Source organism: Cyphellophora europaea (assembly GCF_000365145.1).
Source record: "Cyphellophora europaea CBS 101466 unplaced genomic scaffold supercont1.3, whole genome shotgun sequence".
Classification (NCBI taxonomy): domain Eukaryota; kingdom Fungi; phylum Ascomycota; class Eurotiomycetes; order Chaetothyriales; family Cyphellophoraceae; genus Cyphellophora; species Cyphellophora europaea.
Window position 1 is genome coordinate 495,608 of NW_008481809.1, and position 21,688 is coordinate 517,295.

General features: G+C 53.7%; 7 protein-coding genes across 7 annotated transcripts; 3 read left to right on the plus strand and 4 right to left on the minus strand.

Moving 5' to 3' along the window:
• Positions 1–13: 13 nt before the first annotated feature.
• HMPREF1541_03086 (Pro-apoptotic serine protease) lies at positions 14–3,138 on the minus strand (the record flags this gene model as incomplete). The annotated part of the gene is made up of 2 exons (XM_008717438.1): positions 14–178; positions 229–3,138. The coding sequence occupies 2 exons, from the start codon at positions 3,136–3,138 to the stop codon at positions 14–16; spliced, it is 3,075 nt and encodes a 1,024-aa protein (XP_008715660.1).
• A 1,757-nt stretch (positions 3,139–4,895) lies between these two features.
• HMPREF1541_03087 (uncharacterized protein) lies at positions 4,896–6,410 on the minus strand (the record flags this gene model as incomplete). The annotated part of the gene is made up of 1 exon (XM_008717439.1): positions 4,896–6,410. The coding sequence occupies one exon, from the start codon at positions 6,408–6,410 to the stop codon at positions 4,896–4,898; it is 1,515 nt and encodes a 504-aa protein (XP_008715661.1).
• A 212-nt stretch (positions 6,411–6,622) lies between these two features.
• Positions 6,623–8,033, minus strand: HMPREF1541_03088 (uncharacterized protein; the record flags this gene model as incomplete). The annotated part of the gene is made up of 2 exons (XM_008717440.1): positions 6,623–7,773; positions 7,823–8,033. The coding sequence occupies 2 exons, from the start codon at positions 8,031–8,033 to the stop codon at positions 6,623–6,625; spliced, it is 1,362 nt and encodes a 453-aa protein (XP_008715662.1).
• Positions 8,034–8,469: 436 nt separating this feature from the next.
• Positions 8,470–10,125, plus strand: HMPREF1541_03089 (uncharacterized protein; the record flags this gene model as incomplete). Its single annotated transcript, XM_008717441.1, has 1 exon — positions 8,470–10,125. The coding sequence occupies one exon, from the start codon at positions 8,470–8,472 to the stop codon at positions 10,123–10,125; it is 1,656 nt and encodes a 551-aa protein (XP_008715663.1).
• A 534-nt stretch (positions 10,126–10,659) lies between these two features.
• On the plus strand, positions 10,660–12,321 carry HMPREF1541_03090 (uncharacterized protein; the record flags this gene model as incomplete). The annotated part of the gene is made up of 1 exon (XM_008717442.1): positions 10,660–12,321. The coding sequence occupies one exon, from the start codon at positions 10,660–10,662 to the stop codon at positions 12,319–12,321; it is 1,662 nt and encodes a 553-aa protein (XP_008715664.1).
• A 328-nt stretch (positions 12,322–12,649) lies between these two features.
• HMPREF1541_03091 (uncharacterized protein) lies at positions 12,650–15,190 on the plus strand (the record flags this gene model as incomplete). The annotated part of the gene is made up of 1 exon (XM_008717443.1): positions 12,650–15,190. One exon carries the CDS (start codon positions 12,650–12,652, stop codon positions 15,188–15,190), a length of 2,541 nt encoding a protein of 846 aa, XP_008715665.1.
• A 554-nt stretch (positions 15,191–15,744) lies between these two features.
• On the minus strand, positions 15,745–20,804 carry HMPREF1541_03092 (uncharacterized protein; the record flags this gene model as incomplete). The annotated part of the gene is made up of 2 exons (XM_008717444.1): positions 15,745–20,676; positions 20,751–20,804. 2 exons carry the CDS (start codon positions 20,802–20,804, stop codon positions 15,745–15,747), a joined length of 4,986 nt encoding a protein of 1,661 aa, XP_008715666.1.
• Positions 20,805–21,688: the final 884 nt, after the last annotated feature.

The window sequence follows — 21,688 nt, forward strand, 5'->3', positions numbered from 1 at the left end:
TATACCAGAACATCTACTGCGACATGTCAGGCTCTTCTGCCTCGCTACCGTCACCACTTCCTTCATCCATTCCATCCGCCGTCACCGGTGCTCCTTCCTCGGTCTGCTTACGATGGTACGAGATGACCTTCCAGCCTGTGGGCTTCTCTTCGTCCTTGACGTACTGTGACATTGGAAACTAGACTGGTTAGCCATATTCATATTCCATCGGATCGCCAAGAAACTCACATAGTGGTCGTTCTTCTTCATCGTCACCACCCAAGGCACATTGTCGAATGTCATTGCCCGCAGCCGGAAGTAAGTGTTGTCTTCAATCTGGCTCACCTCCCGCATGAAAGCATCAAGGTCGTTGGTCTTGACACCATTAACGTGGGTGATGAAATTGGTCGGTGCAAGACCATATTGATACGCCGGCGAGCCTCGACTTCGAGCACTGACGTAAATCTCCGAATGAAGCTTGCTGATCTGCTGCCGAACGGCGTGGTGGGGTTTCTGAAGAACGGCACCGCAGAAAATCAGCGCCCGTTTCGTCTCCAGATCCTCCGTAGGCACAGTAGGTACTCGGAGTTGCATCTCGTGGCCATTTCTCACCACTAGCGCATCCAGATACTCCTTGTCGTACATGGTGTCGAACTCGGAAACCCGGGTGATGAGCTGCCCGTTCAGCGTAAGGATAATATCGCCCTCTTGCAGAGACTGTCCATCGCTAGGCCCGTTGGCCGGTCCGCAGTCCACCTTTCGGATGATAAACAGTTGGTGCCGTGAAGGATTGGCTTTTGCCACTTGTTGAATCCACTTCTCCGAGACGCCCATAATGCGCGCCTGCGTCATCTGGATAACATAGGACTCAATGTTGAGGATTCGAAGCCGCGGTATAACGCCAGTCCGGATCTGGTCGATCACGGGCTTGATCATCGAGGTGGCAAGGCCCAAGTGATACTCGGTATCCCGATGGCTGCCTTGCGTTCGTTCACCCATGTACGTAAGCCACAACGCATGCACAACACCATCAGTACCAATGAGAGCGCCTGACGAGCATTGCGATGACAGGCTGGTGTCGACCGTAATGGCATCCAGATTAACAGCTCGATAACGAGGAGCCGCCGCGTTAGCTGGAATACCAACAGCAGTGATGTCTGTCACAGTAGTCTTCGCCATGACCACTCGGTGGTTCTGGTTGAAGCCGACAAAGATTGTGTCTTGGCCTTGCTTCATCATCTCATTCGACAATGTCGCCGTTTTCACCGGCGCATTGACCAGCGAAGGGTCGTATTTGACGATGGTATAATTCGTGAGAGGATGCAAGAATACCACCTTGCCCTCAACCTGGATCGAATCTGCCACTGTGACAGTGATGTCGCAAAGATCGTACGGCACGATGGCGCGGGAAATCACCACCAGGCCCTGCTCGGCATCAATGACCACACCAAAGCCATTTCTCCTTGCCTGCGGGTAACCATCGATCTTAACGGGCATGTAACAAGAGATCTTAACAAATGACCGCACAATATCAGCCGCCGCCGGTTGGTTGACGCCGTCTAGCTGGATAAAGTCGGCTGACTTGGGCTCGAGCGGCCGAGCTGGCACCACCTTGCCGACGTCGTCGAAATCCCAGAGCCCGGTTTCGTCGTTCCGTACCGAGAGTCGCATCTTTGGATGCCAATGTCGGTCAATATGGACGACACTGGTGGCTCTGGTGTGCAAGTCTCTAATATGCCGGTACGAAATGACCACCCGAGCCTTGTCTGGAATGGCTTTCATCACCTCTATGAAGGCATCCAAATTCGGAGTCGGCTTTTGATCAACCGTATCGACGATCCATCCAGAGAGTGCATTCTCCATCTTAAAGGACCCAGCAGCTTCACAGACGTAGAGGCCTTTGCAGGCAATAGCATGGAGCCGCGCTTGTTGGTACGACATGTTGTGGAAGCTGCCACCAGCTACCGTCACGAATCGATCGGGCGTGATGGCATGTAAATCTCCTACATCGAGGGTAAATTCGACATCTTCGCCACCTCTCTGGATCAGCAGCGCAACCTTGCCACCTACGCTCGAGTCCAGGATGCCGTCAAGCTTAGCGAAAGAGGTGAGGAGCTCTCCGTTGACTTTGATGAGGACATCGCCTTCTTGTATTTTGCCGTCTCCGGGGCCCTCGGGTAGCACAATCTCCGCCACAAGCATGCTGTTTTCGGTGGGCGCCGCTTTGCGAACCGCCGACTCCCAATTTGGCGTCAGACCCAGCCGTCTGCAGTCATCGAATGGCTTGAGAATCCACTGTGTCTGAATGGTTCCACGTGTAATCGACTTACCCTGCTGTAGACACTGAAGCGCTCGTTGTGGTCGATCGAGTGGTAGGAAGTAATCCGTCGCCGCACCATCGCCTCTGCCACCAGCCTGAAGTGCAACCGCGTTGCCACCCAGGTTCACTACCGGACTGCCCGAACTTCCTCCTGTTGCTGCAGCGGCAGCCTGGATGTAGTTGGTATTGAAGTCGCTGTAGCCCTCGCCGTACTCGGGCGCATTGCGATCTAGTCGGGAAATCACACCGGAGAGTATACTCAGCTTCTCGCCTGCATCGTTGCCCACCACCCGTACCTCGACACCAACCTTGGCGGACTCGGGTTGAAGTTTGAGGGCTGTGAGGTCCATGTACTTGATGGCCTTTGGGTCGAATTTGAGGATACCAAAGTCATGGACGGGGTCCCGATAGACAGGTCTGACGTCGCACTCTTCATGATTGTCGAAAACGCAGTAACCCCAGAAGGGACCAGCGCATACCACGTGTCGGTTGGTGAGGATATAACCCCGCTCCGCATCGACGACAAACCCTGTGGCTTGACTGCTGGCGCTGAGATCGGTATCGAAACTGCAGGTCTGGCAGAAGTGGATGCTGACCACGCTCTTGATCACCCGCTCGATGGTGGCTTGCCATTCGGGTGAGTCGCCTGCTGCAGCGACACTGTTGACAATGCTATGAGCCTCCTGGTCGCCGCTTACATCGTATACTGAGCCGTTCTGGGGCGTCGCATCTCCGGGAGTAGCGACCCCATTCTCTTGCTTGAGCTGCTTCTTCGGTCGTTCGATCGCTGACACAGGACTGGCGCGGCGCTTCGATCTGACTTCGCCGTTGGCGGACATGCTGGTTGCGAAGGATCGAATGAAGGATGGCTGCGGGATCGCAGGCCTTCTGGCACGAGAGTATGTATGCGCAATGAATTTGGGACAAGTCAAGTAGTCAGATGCGAAGTGATTGCGGGCGCGTAGCAGGAGACTGTAGTTGGAAAAGGTCCGGCAAGAAGTGAACGAAAAGACTCTGGTGGCCCAGGATGCGGCAACCGGTCGCATAAAGGTCTTGATGGAGACTGACGCCTGTTATTTAGGCTCAATGACAGAAAGATAGACGTTATTGTACAAGGTGAGGAAACTATGAGACTGTGATGAAGTCCATCTAACCATGTCAATCTGCGGCGGGTGCAACTCAAAACTCGGAGACACGTTCAAACATTCCCAAGAGATCCCACGTCGATCTCCCGCCCGGGCTAAACTCTTCTAGGTGCCTATAAGCCGAAGCGGCAAGCCCGTAACCACCAACAATACTTGATGCCTCACGAACTCTTGTTGCTCGACTGTGGATGGGAACCATCCTGATCAGCAGGATCGCACCATTTCAGCACTCCGTTCTCGTTCTTGTACTTTCCACAAGAAAAGCTTTTGAACTTGTTGGAGGATTGCGCCCCGTCGTTTCCTCTTGCAACTCCGTATTGCCCGAGATCTGTCGTTCCAGGGTAGTCTATCAAGAACCTCGTGCCCTTGCACGTTTTTTCTGGGAACTGTTGCAGTCAGTCTAGGCCTTCGTATGTTATTGAAATACGCACCAGGTAGCACCAGACTCCTTTGTCAGGACCGAATGACGTTTGATCGCTTTTGCTGCCACCGTCAGGAAAGTCAAAACACTTCCCTCTACAATGATCATCAATGTCCATCTAGATATCAATGATTAGTCAAGATCCATCGCAATCACCTTGGAGCAGCGACAAGACCAGGGAGAGATATCTCGGATCGGTTGACGGGACAAGGCTGGTCACAAACTCACTCTCTGCCATGTACACTCTGTAGCGACTGTCAGTCAAGTTCACACAAACAATGGCACCACTTACGATTAGCTGGCTTCCAGTCATGGCTGGGACAGGTGTATAAACCAATCCATGGATTGTCTCGTGTTGTGAAGGCTGTATCAGGGATTGCCGGAAACGCCCGGACCAGCCGGTATGCGAAAAGTGCCAGTATCACATACGCCCTCATGACCGCCGCAAAGTTTTGGTTCAGTATGCCGCTTGAACGCCATGTGCGCCGCAGGTACTTGATAACCGCGAGGCTTCTAGCAGCTCAAAGACGTTCCATTTTGGCTTCCTTTGTCCACGAACGAGTCCCGAGCGCCGTATTCCAGCTGCAGCTCAATAGATTCAAGGCCATCGATTGGCCTGTTCATGCTGTCCGTTTCCTTGTCTGCTTGCTGACGCACTGTCAATGTTTGTCGGCACGCTCAAATGTGACCACCCGACGACACATCTCGTCTGTATAGGCTCCACGTTTCGGCTTTGTGAAACATTATCGACAGCCATTTGGTCGCTGAGATGAAGACAGGCCAGTTCCGGCTGGGCTTTGTCCATCGAATCGCTGCATCGGGTTTTGCAGACTGGACAATCGGGCTGGTCGACGGCAAGCGGTGGCACGTGGGAAGCAGTCTTTCGATGGCAGACCAATCGCGGGCAAGCACTGCGATGTTGTTTGCTGATGGCGACCCAAAAGGGCTAGGGTGTGGAAAAAGCTCTCATTCCACTAGCTAATGCTATGGCTGATTGTCCTCGTTGAATCATAATGTTGCTCTTTCAAGTTCAAGCCAACGCTCCCATCGGGTCCCACAGATTCAGAACCTTGGGCTCTTGCTTGAGCACATCCTTGACATCCTTCCTGACGTAGGCCGGGTCAACCACAACCTGGTACACGAACTGGTCCATCCATTCGTCGCTCATGACGAAATAGCCCTTGGTCCCTGCGGAATCTCCCCAGCTGTTCATCACTCGCCACCGGACGCTCTTCCCATCGTCAACTTGGACGCCTGTCAAGACCATAGCATGTGTCATGGCACTCTCTCGGGCCTTCAGCCTCTGCGACTTGCTCATGTTGAGACTGATATTGAACGCGAGTTTATAGTCGTACAGCGCAGTGTCCATGATTCCGCTGGAAGAATTGGAAAACTTGCCCACATCAGAGCCAAAGAAAACTGGGAGACCAGCTTTCAGCATCGCCACGGCAGCTTGTTTCATGGTCAACATGTCCACATTGACGTAGGTGATGGGCCTGCCACCCACAACGTTCCCAAGTCGATCGACGGTGAGAAGTTTCATGTATGCGTTGCGAGGATCGTTGACGAGTGAGAACAACGACGAGACGTTGGTCCCCAGAGTCCTGACCGCAGCAGGCGTCGAAAGTTCATTTGCAAAGTCGAGCGGCGTTTTGGAAACCCTGTGAAACTTGTCGTTTGCATCGTAGTACTCCCAGGCAAACTTCTCATCAGGCTTGGGCGGCGGCCCGAGCATCAGAGTGAGGATACAATGCACTTCCTGCATCATCTTGGCTTTGGTGGCCAGGATGGAGGATCGGGTGGCCGACTTCTCCATCGACCTCAAGACCAGAGCGTCTTCCCGTAGCTTAGTGGTGATGATGCTTCCCATGGCGCTCGAATTCATGGCATTGTAGGAGTCAGGGTAGAGTGTCTGCGGAACAAGGCCGTACTTGCTGACCAGGTTCGCAGCCATATCCCACTGCCCACCGTCGTTAACCGGGGCACCGAGCAGCTCTTGCACCAGCCTGCTGTCAAGGTCTTCATCACAAGTGTCTAGAACCTGCTCCAGGAACCAGTTTGCCTTTTCTAGCTTGTCCCAAAAGAACAAATATGCCTGACTGAGCTCAAACTCTTTCAAATTGTGCTTCTTCATCAGTGGGACTCGGAGGACATTGGTGGTCGCAAACAGCCAGCATCGTCCAGAAGACCTCTGATTGGTGACTGGTGCGCCTTCAAACGGTATCTTGACATTAAAAGTCTGGATATCGGGAAGCGTGGCGACCTTTTGAGAGATGATGTTGCGCACGTCGTTCTGCAAGAGGGCGGAGAGGGCGAGGCGATTCTTGGGGTCGGAGAGGAGCTCACGCTCCCATGCTGTCGCGGTAGAAATGGACAAAGAAGGGTCTGAAGAGAAGCCATGATGGTCTTTCTCAGTCTCGACCTCGACGTAATCTCGCTCGATGTCCTGCTGCTTGACCTTATCCTTCATCCGGAGTGTCTGGAGCTGCTGGACTAGCTGCTGCTGCACAGCAGCTTCGTTTGTAGAGGATTGTGAAGCACCCATTCTCGCAGCTTCTGGGTGCGACAAGATGTCAAGGACGACCGGAGCTGATCTAGACAGAGGAACCGGCGTCTCAAGGCAGCAGGAGTAGCGCAGTGAGTTCAAGTCACACGGCCGCGGCTGGCGATAAGATACGCGCATGTGGGGCGCGGGGTTGGTCGCCGACCAATTTGATTGGCTGTTCGTTTCGAGGACATTGCGGGCGACTTTCAGTCTCACTTCACCTTGCCTACCTCCAGTAACTTGCCCAACACAGGTGTCCATTCATGGTCCCATCTTCTCTTGCTCTCCTGAAGGGCACCTTGCTTGAGCGTCGCAAGTACTCGAGCATTCGGCTGAAACAGATCGCGAAGGGCAATTGCCATCTCGTCAGCGTTGCCGAAGCCTCTGCCATTGACCCCTTCAGTCACCAGCTCTGGCCAAGCCGCGAACTTGCTCCATCCGAGCACGGGCAAGCCCGCACCGAACATGTCAACGACCTTCATGGGTAGGTCTACACCACTGCTGCTCGTATGCAGCGAGATGCCAAGATCTGCTGCCGCTAGCAGACTCGCGTAGTCGTGGAAGCTGAGCCAGTCCGTGTAGATTGAGACCTTCTCGAGCATGCCTTGCGCCTTGAGCTTCTTCGTTCTGTCCACATAGTATTGCTTCTGCGACCCTTTGCCCGTAATGATTACGACCAGGTCTGGAAGATGCCGGCTGTCAGCCTGAGCAGACTTCGAGTACTGGCAGAGTGCGTCTAGAAAGATGGAGAAGTCCTCGTCAGGAGTCCAGGACGTAGATGACACCAATAACCTGGCATCACCATCGGCGATGGCACTGTAGTGTTGGACGACTGTGCTGTATCTTTGCAAGAATGCCAAACGCTGCTGTTCGTCTGTGGGTTGGAAAATGCGTGCAGGTCGATCATGCAAAGTCATGATCAAAGCATTTGGACCGAGCTTGCTGCGCAGCACATGGCCCATTGCATTGGTCACCGTGATGTGTGCAAAGGCTAGTCGGCCAAGAAGAAATTCGTACGCGTATGATATCCGTACTAGGGGGTGTTCGTTTCCCAGCTTGAGTGCCAGGATTGAGAATCCAAAGTTGTGCCAATCAATGATTAACCTCGTTCCACGAACCCAGCAGACGGCGGCAGCAATAAACAGCGTTGGAATAGATGGCGGGTTCTGGACTATCATCCACCTTGACGGCTCCGTGCGATAGGCGAGAGCGTTGAACAGGGACCAAACCTGTAATAGCACTTTAAGTGGACCGAAAGCGAGGAACAACAGCTTGTTGCTTGTCTGAAGCCACTTCGGCGGTAATGAAAGCGGTACTATACGCACGTTGACGTTGGCGACCAAATCATTGAGGGGATCAGTGTCTAGCTGTGTCAGTACATAGGTCCTTGGTCAGGGGTAGGAAGTGACTACCTAGAAAACCGATCAACTCGACTTTTGCATCGTAATTCGCAATACTGGCCGCATGATACTGCATGCGGGGACTTCGACCAACGTCACCCAGTACCACTATCTGGACTGAGTTTTGTCCTGTTGTGTTGACATACCTTGACGGCCGGAAAAGCAGTAGCAATAAAATCGCGGTGGTGGTCACCACAGCCAGGCTCATCCAGATCGGCGCCATGTCCAGCAGAAAGTATCAGAGCTCAATACCGCCCTGCCAACCACGAGCCCCATTGCGCCCCAGTAGGTACTCCAGAATCATGCATTATGTTCTATAGGTAGTCCCAAAGGGAGACAAGACAGGGTGTTGAGCAGGCTGAGAAAAGCACATGTGCACATGCCCCACCGCAAGCTGTTGATTGGCTGACCCCTTTTTCTGTACCTGGGCGCAAAGCACAACGCCCCTCTGCACAGCTCAGCACAAGCACAGAGCATTGGCACTCAGGCGCATTGACCTTGTCACTTGGTGCTACGGCTGAACGCCCATACACTCCCAGTCGCAAGACCGAGCCACAGCCCCTCCGATAAATGTCAAATCCACCATAGCTAGACCCTCTGCCGGGGTCCTTACATTTGCTACCGCCGCGGACAGCATGAGTGCAACATTCACACTCCCCATGACCAGCGATTCGTTCGGCCATGCGCACTCGCACTCGCGATCCTCTCACAACCGGCAACGAGCCTCAAGTCGACTTGCTCCTTTCCCTCTGCCTCGAATCCCTTCCGACTCGGTAGTGAGCGACCACACATCCGATGCAATCCAGGACAAGATACATGGCCAGCATGCCAACAACGACGAGCTGTTTCAGGCCAATGCTGTGAGCGCCACTCCCAGCCTTGACACGGCTGGCGACCTTCTACACAAGAGTATGAACCAGTTTGATACGGCGTATTCGCCACCTGCGATAGCATACGAGACGCCTGTGCCGCAAGATGCCACGCGCCCAACACTGGTGCTCCTCGACTTGACTGCGAGATGGCCTCTCATTCACGGCATCGTTACCGATCCAGAGTCAAGGCGCATTTTCTACTTTATGCTGCTCAACTTGGCTTTTATGGTCGTCCAATCAACCTATGGCTACCTGACAGGCTCATTAGGCTTGATCAGCGACAGCATCCACATGTTCTTCGATTGCGTAGCTTTGTTCGTTGGTCTGTGTGCTGCTGTCATGAGCAAGTGGCCACCAAGTCTGAAGTTTCCATATGGCTACGGAAAGATCGACACCCTTGCTGGTCTTGGAAATGGTGTATTCCTCATGCTCATCAGCGTTGAGATTGTCTACGAAGCGATCGAGCGTCTTTTCAGCGGTGCTGATGTTGCTCGCACGACCGAGTTACTCATCGTCAGCACCCTCGGCTTAATCGTGAACTGTGTCGGTATCATGGCCTTCCACGGTCATCATGGCCACGACCACGGGGATGGACATGGACACGAACATGAACATGAACATGGACATGGACATGGACATGGACATGGACATGGACACTCCCACTCCGATTCTCACTCTAAACATGACCATGACCATGCGCACTCTCACGACCATTGCCATACGCACGATCATCATGACCATAAACACGATCATCACCACGACTCCAAGGTCAAGAACGCTTTGCCATCTGCTTCAGCGTCACCAACGAAAGGCAACAAAGCGGCTTCTGGTGCTCACTCCCACGGCGAGAACATGCAAGGCATCTACTTGCATATCTTGGCTGATGCTCTTGGCTCCGTGTCCGTTGTGGTTTCTACCCTGCTGATTCAGTTTACTGGGTGGTCAGGATGGGATCCCATTGCGTCCTTCATGATTGCAGTTCTCATTTTCGCCAGCACAGTCCCACTGGTCAGTTCAACTACTAAAATCCTGTTACTGAGCCTGAATAGTGATATCGAATATAATCTTCGAGACATTCTGGCTGGCGTAAGCAACATTCGTGGAGTCGTGGGGTACAGTGTGCCCAAGTTTTGGTTGGAAGATATAAAAAAGGAGCCAGGCCATCACGGCCACTCTCATGGCCATGACCACCATCACGGTCATGGACACACTCATGGACATCAGCGGAAAACGTCGGATGGCCATAGTCACGAGCACGGGACGGGCGATGAAGATCCCACTGTGTTAGGAGTTATGCATGTCATTGCTGGTTCAACGGCAGATCTGAACGATGTGGAGAGCCGCGTAGGCGCCTACCTCCGTGCCCGAAAAATGGATGTTGTGGTGCAAGTTGAGCGAGAGGGCGAGAGTAGGTGTTGGTGTGGCGGTGGGAAGGCCTCTTGATTTGAAGTACAATGTTAACAACACGCCGAACATGACAACGGGGGATGGTTCAAGCATACTCGGATGCTGTCGACAGAAAGCTGGACAGGATACACGGACACACGATTGATAGAGGGCATGTATGCAAAGCTGATCTTCAACTTCATCCTTCTTTGCGGAAGACTCCAGTAGCGAGGTTGAGTACAATGAAAGTGCTATCGATTCCTCCACGAGGACAATAGGATGTCGGTGAGCCCATCTTGTGCTCATGGCCGTTTGAGACCCACATAGCGATATCAAACAAGGCAGCGCATATCAACGCCAAGACCTGCAAGGCTACCAGCTAAATCAAATTCTTTCGAGACTCACCTCTTTGCTGCTTCACCGTCACTTCACTATTTCTTTCACTCCCTTTCTACACAAGTGAATGTAGCAAATGCCGATGACGTGGCCTCAATATGTCCTTTTACAGACTTCTGCCTGTGCCACTTCTTCTTCTTTGCCGCTCCTACTGTGTAATACTTACGCGCACGCGAAGTCCCATTAACAACGACTATGGATGAGCAGGTCCAGACCATGATGATTTCTCCACACCCGATCACACTACCAAGTAGACCGACATGCAGCAACTGTATCGCGTGGTCTGACGAGCTCGTTGCCGTCGCGGGTGGCGAGGCTGCCCACATCATCGACACCACTAAGGACCCCTGGCGCCTCGAGACGATCCGCGTTAACGAGTTCAACAGAGATGACTTCGAAGTCGACATTGCTCCTCAAGTACGGTTCTCGATCGGCCGTGAGCAGTCCACTTCGACTGTAGTCGCTCTCGCTTGGTCGTCGAAGGGGTTGGGCATCCACAAGCGCCCTGTCCTCGCCATCCTCTCTTCCAGCCACGTCTTGTCGTTCTGGGAATACACAGGCACGAATGGCACCTGGCGCCGCACCTGCATCATCAACAACGTCTCGTTCAGCGGCAGTACTGGCTCGTTCCGCGAACAGGGACGGAGCATCTATGCCTTTGTCTGGCTTCCCCCACTCTCTGTGGGAGCAGAAAACGGAGCATTCGATGGCCAGTTCTTGGCTCTGATTGACGGTGACCAAAATCTCTGGGTGGTCAAGACATCAAAGAGCGATCACACCAGCGAAGGCGTGTGGCAGCTCGGCCCTTTATACCAGCAATCAATCACGTTTTCAAATGAAGGCACCGATCCTCAACCCTCAATTGGCTTCCTTGGCGCGGATGTCCCTACCTTCGACGAGCTACACCATGAAGAGTGGAAGAACGTCTACGATGATCAAGGCAATGCCATCATGTCCCGCATACGCCTGATCTTCAGAAAGCAGAATTACCGTCCAGATTTCCGCGGTCATCTCTCAGCAATGCTTACTGTCGAGCCCGAAGAAGGCAGATATGCCCTGAACAGTCGGATGAGTGGATTCGCCCAGCTGCATATTCCCGACTTCTCCCCCCTAGATTTTGCGGGTGTCATTGCAGACCCTGCCAACAGATACGACAAAGACTTCAAACTCCACGGCCATTACGCTGTGCGCTGGATGGGCTTTGCACGATCACCAGACGATACCATGATGGCAGCATGCGTCTCCTTCCACCCTTCTGCTGGTCTCGAATACTCTCAACCCAAATCCGAGCGGAGCACGCTACTCGTAATACCCACTGGCACGATGGCTCCTCCTAAAACCGCCATCCCTGCTCTCTCCGATGTGCAGCTTGAGACGCTGCAGACTCTCGCCCAGCATGTTGACATAGACTCCATCACAACAGACACAGATATCAAAGTCATCCTAGTCGCAGTTGCCATGATCCACAAGCACTTCTATACCAACCTCGGCCTTATGAGTTGGGCGACTTCCGCATTAGAGCTCGTCAAGCTCGTGGACTCGGAGGAGAACACATACTTTGAAGGATCTCCAACCGAGATCTGCGAGATCTGCCGTGCATATGGTACCGGTACTATTGCTTTCGGCGACGACACTGCAGTGGGCGTTTGCGAGACAGGTCACAAATTCACCCGCTGCGGCATCACGTTTCTCTGCATCCAGGATCCTGGCATCTGCAAGTACTGCACCAAATGCAGTCGTGCATTCCTGTGCATCGAGAAGCTCGAGTCTGAGGACGGCCCAAGCGTCACCAAGACCTTGCTGGAGACCTGTGGCGGCGGTCTGTGTCCCTACTGCCAAGGCTATTTTCGGGACTGAGGCGGGCGGATGATTACACGCGAAACAAGTGCTACGAGGATTTCTAACAGCAAGGACGACACAGGAATCGAAATTAGTATTCGCAACATCGAAGGAAGGTCAAGACGTCGAAAAAGGCTGGATTCTCCAGCCCATTATTGCTGATAGCTGTGCTTGAGGTCGACGACGCCTGCGGCCATTACCGCAAACGGCAATATGCTTTCAGCGAGATGATACGCTCTGAAGGGCTACACACCGCATGCGATGGCGTTGGATCAGATCACAATCAATATGACTTGCAGCCGCCCATCGTGTTCGCCTTCTCCATTCCTTCCATTGCTAGCTGACTATGGTTCTCCAGCCAACATCCCCTACCCGTAGATACTCCGACTACCGTCGCGCTGTGCCTATCAGGCGCAAACGCAGTCCGTCCGCTACCCAAGCCAAGAAAGCAGCTGACAGCATTGCATCGCAAGAACGCAAGGACCCTCCAGCACACCCAAATAAAGAGACACACTCAGTAATGCCAGCTGGACCGGCTACCGACAAGCCAGCCACCAACGCTACACCATCCTCCTTAACCGGAGCACTCTCCCGCTCTGGCTCTCTCACCGACCGCCTCCGCTCCTCTTGGAAGGGAGGCGTGTCTTCCCTCCTGAAGAAATCCCAGGACAACGTCCGGGCCGAAGACATCGCCAAAGCCAAAGCCAGAAAAAGCAAAATGCCCAAGCCCCAGGCCCAGCCCAAGAATTCTCACGGTTCCGGCGTTTACCACTCCAAGTTCAAGCTCAAGGGCAAGGACCCTGTCGAGCTCCCTACTTCCTCCTCCACCAGCAGGCTGGCAAAGCGTAAAGCCACCAACGACAGCAAGCACACCAACAACTCGAGTATTATTGATTCAGCCTACTCGCCAAACTCCAAGCAGTTCCGAGTCAGCAATAGTGCACCCCCTGCGCCTCAGAAGAGCACGGAGCAGAACACATCAAGTACTCCGCAGCAAGGACCAAGTGCTTTCGATGATAGCAGCAGCGACGAGGATGAGGACGAGAGTCCAGTCCTGCAGAGGGCCAGCAGCGTGAGTGTAGGTAAGCCGATGCTCGTCCGCCACACGAGCAACGCGGCCGCAAGCCAGTCTGTCAGGAGAGAGCAGAGCCCAGCACCAAAGACAGGATTGTCAAAGGAAATCAGTGCGGACAGGGAGACGCAGGACATGAAGCAAGGGGCTGAGGCAGCAAGCAAATCCGACGAGGTCCTGACGGCCGAGCTGGCCATGGATCGAGAGAATGCCCTTCGCCTCCTCGAAGGTACACCTACATCAAGTGTCATTGAGAGTAAGCCCCTCCCCACGACACCAACTATCACCGCGTCGCAAATCTCTCCATCGCGAGTCCTGGTTGCCTCGCCGGCGACCTACCACGATGCCACCCCACAAAGCACGCCCTCGACAGCGTCCACGGCCGCCAACAACCAGCAAGGCACGCCCTTCACAACGCCGCTCTCTCCTCTCTCAGCCCTATATTCCAACCCGGTGTCCCCAAATACAGCCATCAACAGCTCGCGCCTCAGCCGCACCCTGTCAGCCCCAACACCACCAAGCCGCAACCCAAACCGTCGAGTCACGATCCGCCCTAGCGACCTCATTATCACCCACAGTGAGCACGACCACCGACTCTTCCGCGACAGCATTATCACCACCCCCTACCCCGAGCGTGGCAATGGAGGTGCCGACGGCAAGAGCAACAATCGGCTAAGCGACATCCCCGATGGTCACGAAGGGCGACCCTCCAGCGAAGATGGCTTTGGCGGCGACATTGGCAGTGAGACGCTCCGGCCCAGCACGGCGGGCGAGGGTGGGAAACCTTACGTGCAGCTCCTCGATCCGATACCCACTTCAGCGGCGATGTCCCCCCACGGTCCAGGTGACCGCGACCGCTTCCCGTCGCTCACGAGCTCCGAGTCCCTCTTCCTCACGCTCTCCATCGGAGGCCACCCTTCTCTCATCACAACCGTGGAGATCGAGGTCCCCAACAGCACCACACAGCTACCCTCCACTCCCGCCGCGCTCTCGCTCCGCAAACACACGCGCCGTCTGCTGAACGCCAGCTCGACCACCCCAGCAGACGTCGAGGCCGCCACCCCCTTCGACGACGCCTCCCTCTTCACCGCCCTCCGCGCCCACTACAACACGCACCTCCTGCCCTTCCCCCGCCGCCTCCTCTTCACCCGCACCCTTTCCCACGCCACCCTGGCCCCCAACCTCGACCTCGACGCGACCTCTTTCCTCGCCCACCTCTCCACCCCCTCCATCGGCGCCCAGAAAACCGCCTGGCTCCTCTGGCTGCGCAACCACCAACCCTCCCACCGCCCCACCAGCGCCAACACCACGGGCACCACCTTCAGCAAATCCCACCACCACCACGCACGCAACCACAGCATCCTCTCCCACCTCAACTCACCCACGGGCAGCACCCACACCCACACCCACAGCAGCACGCCAATCTACCCACGCATGCCCTTCCAGCGCGGCGGCAACGATTCCTTCTCCTCCACAACCCCGCCACACATAACGCTGCACTACCGCTTCAACATCCTCACCATCTCCCTCGCGGCGCTCTTGAGCCTCCTTCTAGGCGCGTTGGCCATCGTGTTGTGGGTCTTGGTCGGCGTGCCGGGCTTGGGCATCGGAGAGGAGGGGCGTGTCACAGGGGCAGGGAGGGTGTATACTGGTGGTAGTGGTGGTAATACTGGAGGGGGAGGTGCGAGTTATGGGGGTTGGCACGTGGATAGTCAGATGCGGGTGTTGACGGCGTTGGTGCTGGGAGGGGGCGTGGCGGGTGGGGGCTTGGTGGTGGTGGGGCTGTGGGTTTTGGGGGGGTGGGTGTTGCTGTAGGCAGGGAAGGGGGAGGGGATGTTTGAGGAGGTGGGAAAGGGGGGTGGGGAAATGAATTATGGAGGGCTATCCTTTCTGGGGGGTTCGTGGAGGAGGGAATGGAGTTTGATACTGCAGCAGAAGGTTCTTGTCGAGATCGGTTGGGAACTGGTTTGGGATTTCAGACCCAGCGAGCTGCATTGTTCAGCGAGAGCATAACACCAGTTTTTTAGTCAGGCGTTACAGTTACTAAGTGGGCATTGATCATCTCTGCTGATCGTGCGAGATATCGAGTGAAGAGGGATATTGAGATTTCATAGAAACCACACAAGGAGCGGCGTCAAGGCATCCCTTATGGTTGCTAGAGTACGCGAGCCAGAACAATCAAGTCATACTCATCTTAATTCTCCATATGAGCTCTTGCAGATAGGTTTCTATCTACGCATGGCCACGGCAGTAGTAGGCGCTCCTGTCCAGACTCATTGACTCTTACGCATCTGGCTCGCCTGAGTTGCGAATCGTCGCCCATAGCCCAAACGCTTTCCTGCATCGCAGCTCGCTATCATTGCGACTGATCAATCACTATCATCAGAAAACCGAGCAGTGCTCTCATCCAAGCCATCATCCATTTCCTCATCAGAGTCTCCAAAATCGTACTTCACGGGCTTCTTGACCTGCGCTGCACGTCTGCCAGGGCGCGAGGCCGCGGGCTTGACATCACTGGCACCGTCAGACTGCGCCGGCGAATCCAAGATATCGTCCACGAGGTCATCTGCCATTTCGTCGTCAGAATCGATGATTTGCTTCTTGGCCAAACGCTTCGCGTAAGCTTTAGCGACAGGGCTCTGCTCAACTTTCTTCGGGGCAGTCTTTTTGACGGGAGCCTTCTTCGGCTTGGGTTCCACGCTCCCAGCCTTCTTGGGACGGGCTGGAGCCTTCTTAGCCTTGGGTGGAGCAGGTTTGATCTCGTCCTCAGAAACGTCAAACACCGAGTTCTCCTTGTTGGTAACAAGAATTGATCGACGGGGTGATGATTGAGGAGCAAGAGCCTTGTAATCGGTATCGTCGTCAGAAATGCTGTCCGAGATCTTCGCCACCGGCTTTGATGGAACCTTGAAGTCGTGACTGCTGCTTGGCCGAGATGTCGAAGTAGAGAACATTGGCTTGCTCTCGGACTGGCTTGCAAGACCCTTGACGAAGTTTCCCAGATCCGCGAGTAGTCCGTCGCCGTTATCACTGTCACTATCCAGATCCTCAACAGCATACTTGGTCGGCTTCTTCGTAGCAGCGCGTGCTGTACGAGCAGCAGGTTTCGTGGCGACCTCATCGTCCGACTCGTCCTTGGGCTTGGGCTTGTTGGCCTGTGAAGAAGGTCTTGAATCAACGTCCGCGGGGGTCCCTGCTCGACTCGTAGAAGCAGATTCACTTGCACCATCCATGTTAGCAAGCCAGCTCTCACGAACAGTCATTTTAGACCTAGAGGCAGGGGTATCATACTTGATCTTCTTCACCGCGTTAGCCATTGGCTGCCCCTTCAACATCTCTACCACAGACTTCTTCGGTGCGGTGGCCTTCTTTGGCTTGACCTCGAAGTCATCGTCGTCAGACTCGGCATTCTTCCGCTTCTTACCGGCAGGCTTGCCAGTGTAGAACTTCTTGGAAGTACGACGGCCACTGCGAATATCACGTTGTCGCTGCTTCTCCTCGTTCAGCTGTGCATGCCACTCCTCAACGAACTCGTCGAGATCAGCAATCCACAGATCTTGGATAGTCTTCTTGTTAAGGAGATCAACTTCAACCTCTTTATCGCCGATCTGTTGAGTGAGCTTGTCGACGCGTTCCTGGGTCAAGGACCACAGAGGCATGCCGAGCAAGTAGTCGTAAGCACTGGCTTTGACATTGACGTCGTCATCACCATCGTTGTCCTCTTCGACAACGTCCGCCTTCTCGCCCTGTTTCGCAGCATCAGCGACTTTAGGGAAAGCCTCGAAACCAAGCTTCTGAAGTTCGGCGATCAGGACAGCCTTCTTCTTCTTGGAGATGCTCAGCTTGCCATCGATGATCATTTTGATGAAACGAGCTTGGTTCGTCAGCTTTCGTAACTCTTTATTCATAGTCTCCAACAGGTACGCTTTGCGCTTGGCATAAAGCTGGAGACGGTAACTGTAGAACTCCTGCATGATGTCTTCAACGGCGTTGTACTTGGTGATACGGCCCTCGGGATCGAATGCAACAAGGTTAGATGTGGCGATGCTCTTGCTCAGCTTGAATCGCTCCTCCAGACCTTCTTTCAGTGCTTCGCCCATGGACTTGTCGTCCATCTGAATGATGAAGTGGACATCCTTGTGGTTGTTGTAGTCCTTGTAGTCTTTGATGAAAGATGGTGTCTTCTCGGCCTTGATGATCTCTTCAAGTTTGTCCTTGAAGTCCTGTGTCCACATGCGAATGGGGAGTTCGGTAACCTCAACTTCATTGTCGCTCGTCTGCTCAATCTTGCCGCTGAACTTGTAGCGATCAGGGGCCGTCTGGCTGACCGTTCCCTTGAAGCCACGGAACCATGGCTGCATAGGTACCCAATCTTCGCCCTGCATTCGGCGTTTGAGATTGTCGACAATGTCAACAGGGTTGTAGTTGGGAATTGAAGAGCTCCAACCCGTGCCAATACCATCAGCGCCATTGATCAACACCATGGGTACCACCGGAACGTATATTTCAGGCTCAATGGTACGGTCGTCATCAGTGTTGTAAGTGAGCAGGGGCTCATCAGCTGGATGGAAAAGCTTCCGTGCGAACGGCGACAAGCGAGTGTAAATGTAACGGGCGCTGGCAGCATCGGCGCCACCTTGAAGCCTACTACCAAAATTGCCAGATGGCTCAAGGCAATTGATGTTGTTGGACCCAACAAAAGTCTGGGCCAAGCCGACAATGGTTTGCTGCAAGGAAGTCTCGCCGTGCTGGTAAGCAGTCAGACCAGAGACGATACCGGCAAGCTCGACAACCTTCATGTCCTTCTTGAGGTTACGCTTGAAACAAGCATAGAGGACTTTGCGCTGACCGGGTTTGAGGCCGTCAATCATAGAGGGAATCGACCGTATGTTATCAGCCATGGAGAACAAAATGAGCTCCTTGTTGATAAAGTCCGTGTAGGTGATCTTCAAGGACGAGTGGTCCAGGAAGGTACCTGGCTTGAATTGACGGAGCCATTCTTTACGCTCGTCAGCCTTCTTCTTGGAGAAGGCAAGATCGATCAGTTGGGATTCCTCGTCCTTCATAACATGGAACTCCTTGTGATGCTTGTCGAGGTCATTGAAGTACGACTGGGCATCCTCTGTGGTACTGGTACCCAGACCCTTGTAGTACTTGTGCTCCCAACCTTTCTCGTTCTTGTGGGCTTCCTTCCACGCCTCATACTCTGGCATGGTGAAGAAGGACTTCTGCTTGAGGGGTTTCTTTGGATCGCCCTTGTAGACCTTCACAATAGGCGTGATAAACTCAACCAGAAAGCCGGGGATCTTGAGCAGACTGGGGAATTGTACTTGCAAGAAATTGATGAGCAGACCTTTAATGTGGGACCCGTCGTGATCCTGATCAGTCATGATCATGAGATGACCATACCGAAGGCCTTTGGTGCTATCATAGACCTTCTTGTGTTGGAGGCCAAAGAAGCTCTTGATGTTCTGAATCTCGGCGTTTTTCGAGATTTGATCGATTGATGCATCACGAACATTGAGAATCTTTCCACGAAGGGGAAAAACACCGAAATGATCAGGACTCACGACCGAACGACCAGCCATCGCCAATCCTTTGGCCGAGTCACCCTCAGTGAGAATTAGAGTGCAAAGATGTCCGTCCTTGGTGCCGGCCTTGTTGGCATCAACCAGCTTGGGGTTATTCATGCGGCTGCGCTTGCTACCATCAGACTTCTTCAAGATCTGATCAGCCTTCTGCTGGGCAAAGTGCAGAATATTGTTGATAACCTCGGTTTTAGCGATCTTCTTCATGAAATCGTCCGAGATTTGGAACTTGCTGCCAAATTGGCTAGGTTTGGTCGTAAGTTGCTCTTTGGTCTGAGAGGTAAAGGCAGGGTTCACAATGAGGGCGTTGACGAAGAGGAAGATGTGATTGCGGATCTGGTTGGGCTTCAGCTGAGCGCCACCCTTGTTCTTCTTCTTGACGATGTCAAGCAGCTTGTTGACAATCTGATCAGCAATGTAGTTGACGTGGGAGCCTCCAGAGGAGGTGGCGATTGAGTTGACGAAGGAGACTTGCTGGAAGGAGCCATCTGACACAGCAAAGCCGACCTGCCATCGATCTTTGGCATCCTTGTCCTTGGGGGTTTCAAGGATGATGTTGTTGTTATCGTTGGCAGCCTCGTCGCCACGCTCGCGCTTGATGGCCTTGGTGTAGAGCTCGCAGTACTTGTCAAACTTCTGCACCGGAACGAGCTTGCCGTTGAGGTAAACCTTGACCCCCTTGACAGTGCCAGCCAGATCGTAGACGCGGCGGACGAACAGAGATTCGAGGTCGTCATCCATTGCATCCATACCGAACTTGCTGAAATCAGGGGTGAAGGTGATACGTGTGTAGTCCTCGCCTTTCTGATCCTCTATTTCGGCTTCGCTCATTTTGGACATGTTTGCACTCCAGGTCTGGGTGTATCTCTTCTTGTGCTTCGCACTGGCAGTCTCGACGGTGAATCGGGTGCTGAAAATGTTGCAGAGTTTAGCACCATAGCCGTTGCGGCCACCGGTAATCTTCTGCTCGTCGTCATCGTAGTTGGAACCGGTCAGCAGATGACCGAAGATCATCTCTGGGATATAGATCTTCTCCTTGGAGTGGATTTCGATAGGGATGCCTTTGCCGTCGTTTTCGACACTGATTTGGCCTTTCTCTCGATTGATCTTGACCTTGATGTAGCTCTGATTCTTGTCGTTCTGCTTGTTATCGGCCGCATTGACCAGCACTTCATCGAAGATTTTGAAGATACCAGGCACGTATGAGATCTCGCGAAACTCCATGCAGTCTTGTTCCTGATTGAAGACCCACATTTGTCGGTCGCTGCGCTCAACAGATCCAATATATGTGTCGGGTCGTTTGATGATGTGCTCGAGTTGGGTGAGCTTCTGGTATTGCTCAGAGACACGCTTGGCCTTTTTTTTGGGCTGGGGCGACTCGGGATCCATGGCGATGGCTTCGTTGACAAGATCGCCGAGAGGTTTCTTATGGGACTCCTTGACAGGATTGGAGGCCTTTGTAGTGGTCTTCGTGGCGGCCTTCGCGGTAGTCTTTGGTTTCTTCGCCTTTGGTGGGGTATCAGCTAGAAGAGACTCATCGCTGAAATGGTCTTCGGATTCCGCGCCGTCATCGTCCCCGTCCGACTCTTCCTTAGATCGTTTTTTGGGGACGACGGTCTTCGGCTTGGAAACAGGTTTGGCTTTGGTGGTCGCAGGTTTTTTAGCCGCAGGTTTGGAGGCGGGGGCTTTCTTCACTGCTTTTGGCTTCGACTTCTGCAAACGTCAGCGACAGAGATATATGAATGGACATGAGCATGTGCAAGCACATGCACGTGTGACTATCTTACCGGCTCAGGCGCGAAGTCGGAGCCATCGTCCACGTCGAAGATCGAGTCGTCCATGGTTGCTAGGGGTTAGTAGAAAGGGAAAACGAACGAATCAAGAAAGCTGCAGCCGCTGAATAGTGTAGGACTTCACAGAGACAAAGCGGCGCTCCATTCGGTGCAGCACGAGCGAGCAACAGTGATGCAGCAACTACGTGTTTACATTATCGACGAAGTTATCAACAAGGCCGCCGCGTGAGATCGCAGACCGCGGTCGCGTCGTCAGCCAATCAAAACTCACCAACTCCGAGTTAGCGCTGCTGCCTGCCAAGACCTCCCTCGTCCAAATCGTCTCGAGCGTGTCTGACTTCTGACAATGGACGTGTCTCGCACTTGGACAACCACCACAAAGATGTACAGAAGATCGAGAACAGTATGGCGTAGTCAGACTCATTGTTCGTCACAACCATTCCCTTGGCCTTACGGTTTATGACGTCGACAGACCTCTCTCAAATGCCATCCGTAACCCCCTAAACAGTAAAGCCTTCTCGCGGCATGTCGCTACCAAGTCATTATTGCTGTAGCCTGGTGACATGGTATCTATTGAGAGATGAAGGGCACATTCAATACCTCCAGCACTAGGCTCAATACGACAGGACCGCAATATCGGCACGTCGATCTAGTGGCTTGATTGGCGCAATGGTCGTGGAGCACAAACCCACCCCCTGTCGTTTCGGGACCGCTCCCCCTGGTGCGCTCGAGAACCCTTCCTCTTTGTTTCGGCCGCACACCCCTCCTTCGTGTCCTAGACAATGGGTCTGAGTCTGAGTCTGAGTTGAAGTGTTGCCCTTTCCACTCTTTCGAGTTTTGGATACCGACATCCACTCGCATGTTTGCCGGCAAGCATCGCGAGCAGTCTCTCATTGAACCAAGTACTTGATACGCCGTCCTAACTAAGGGGT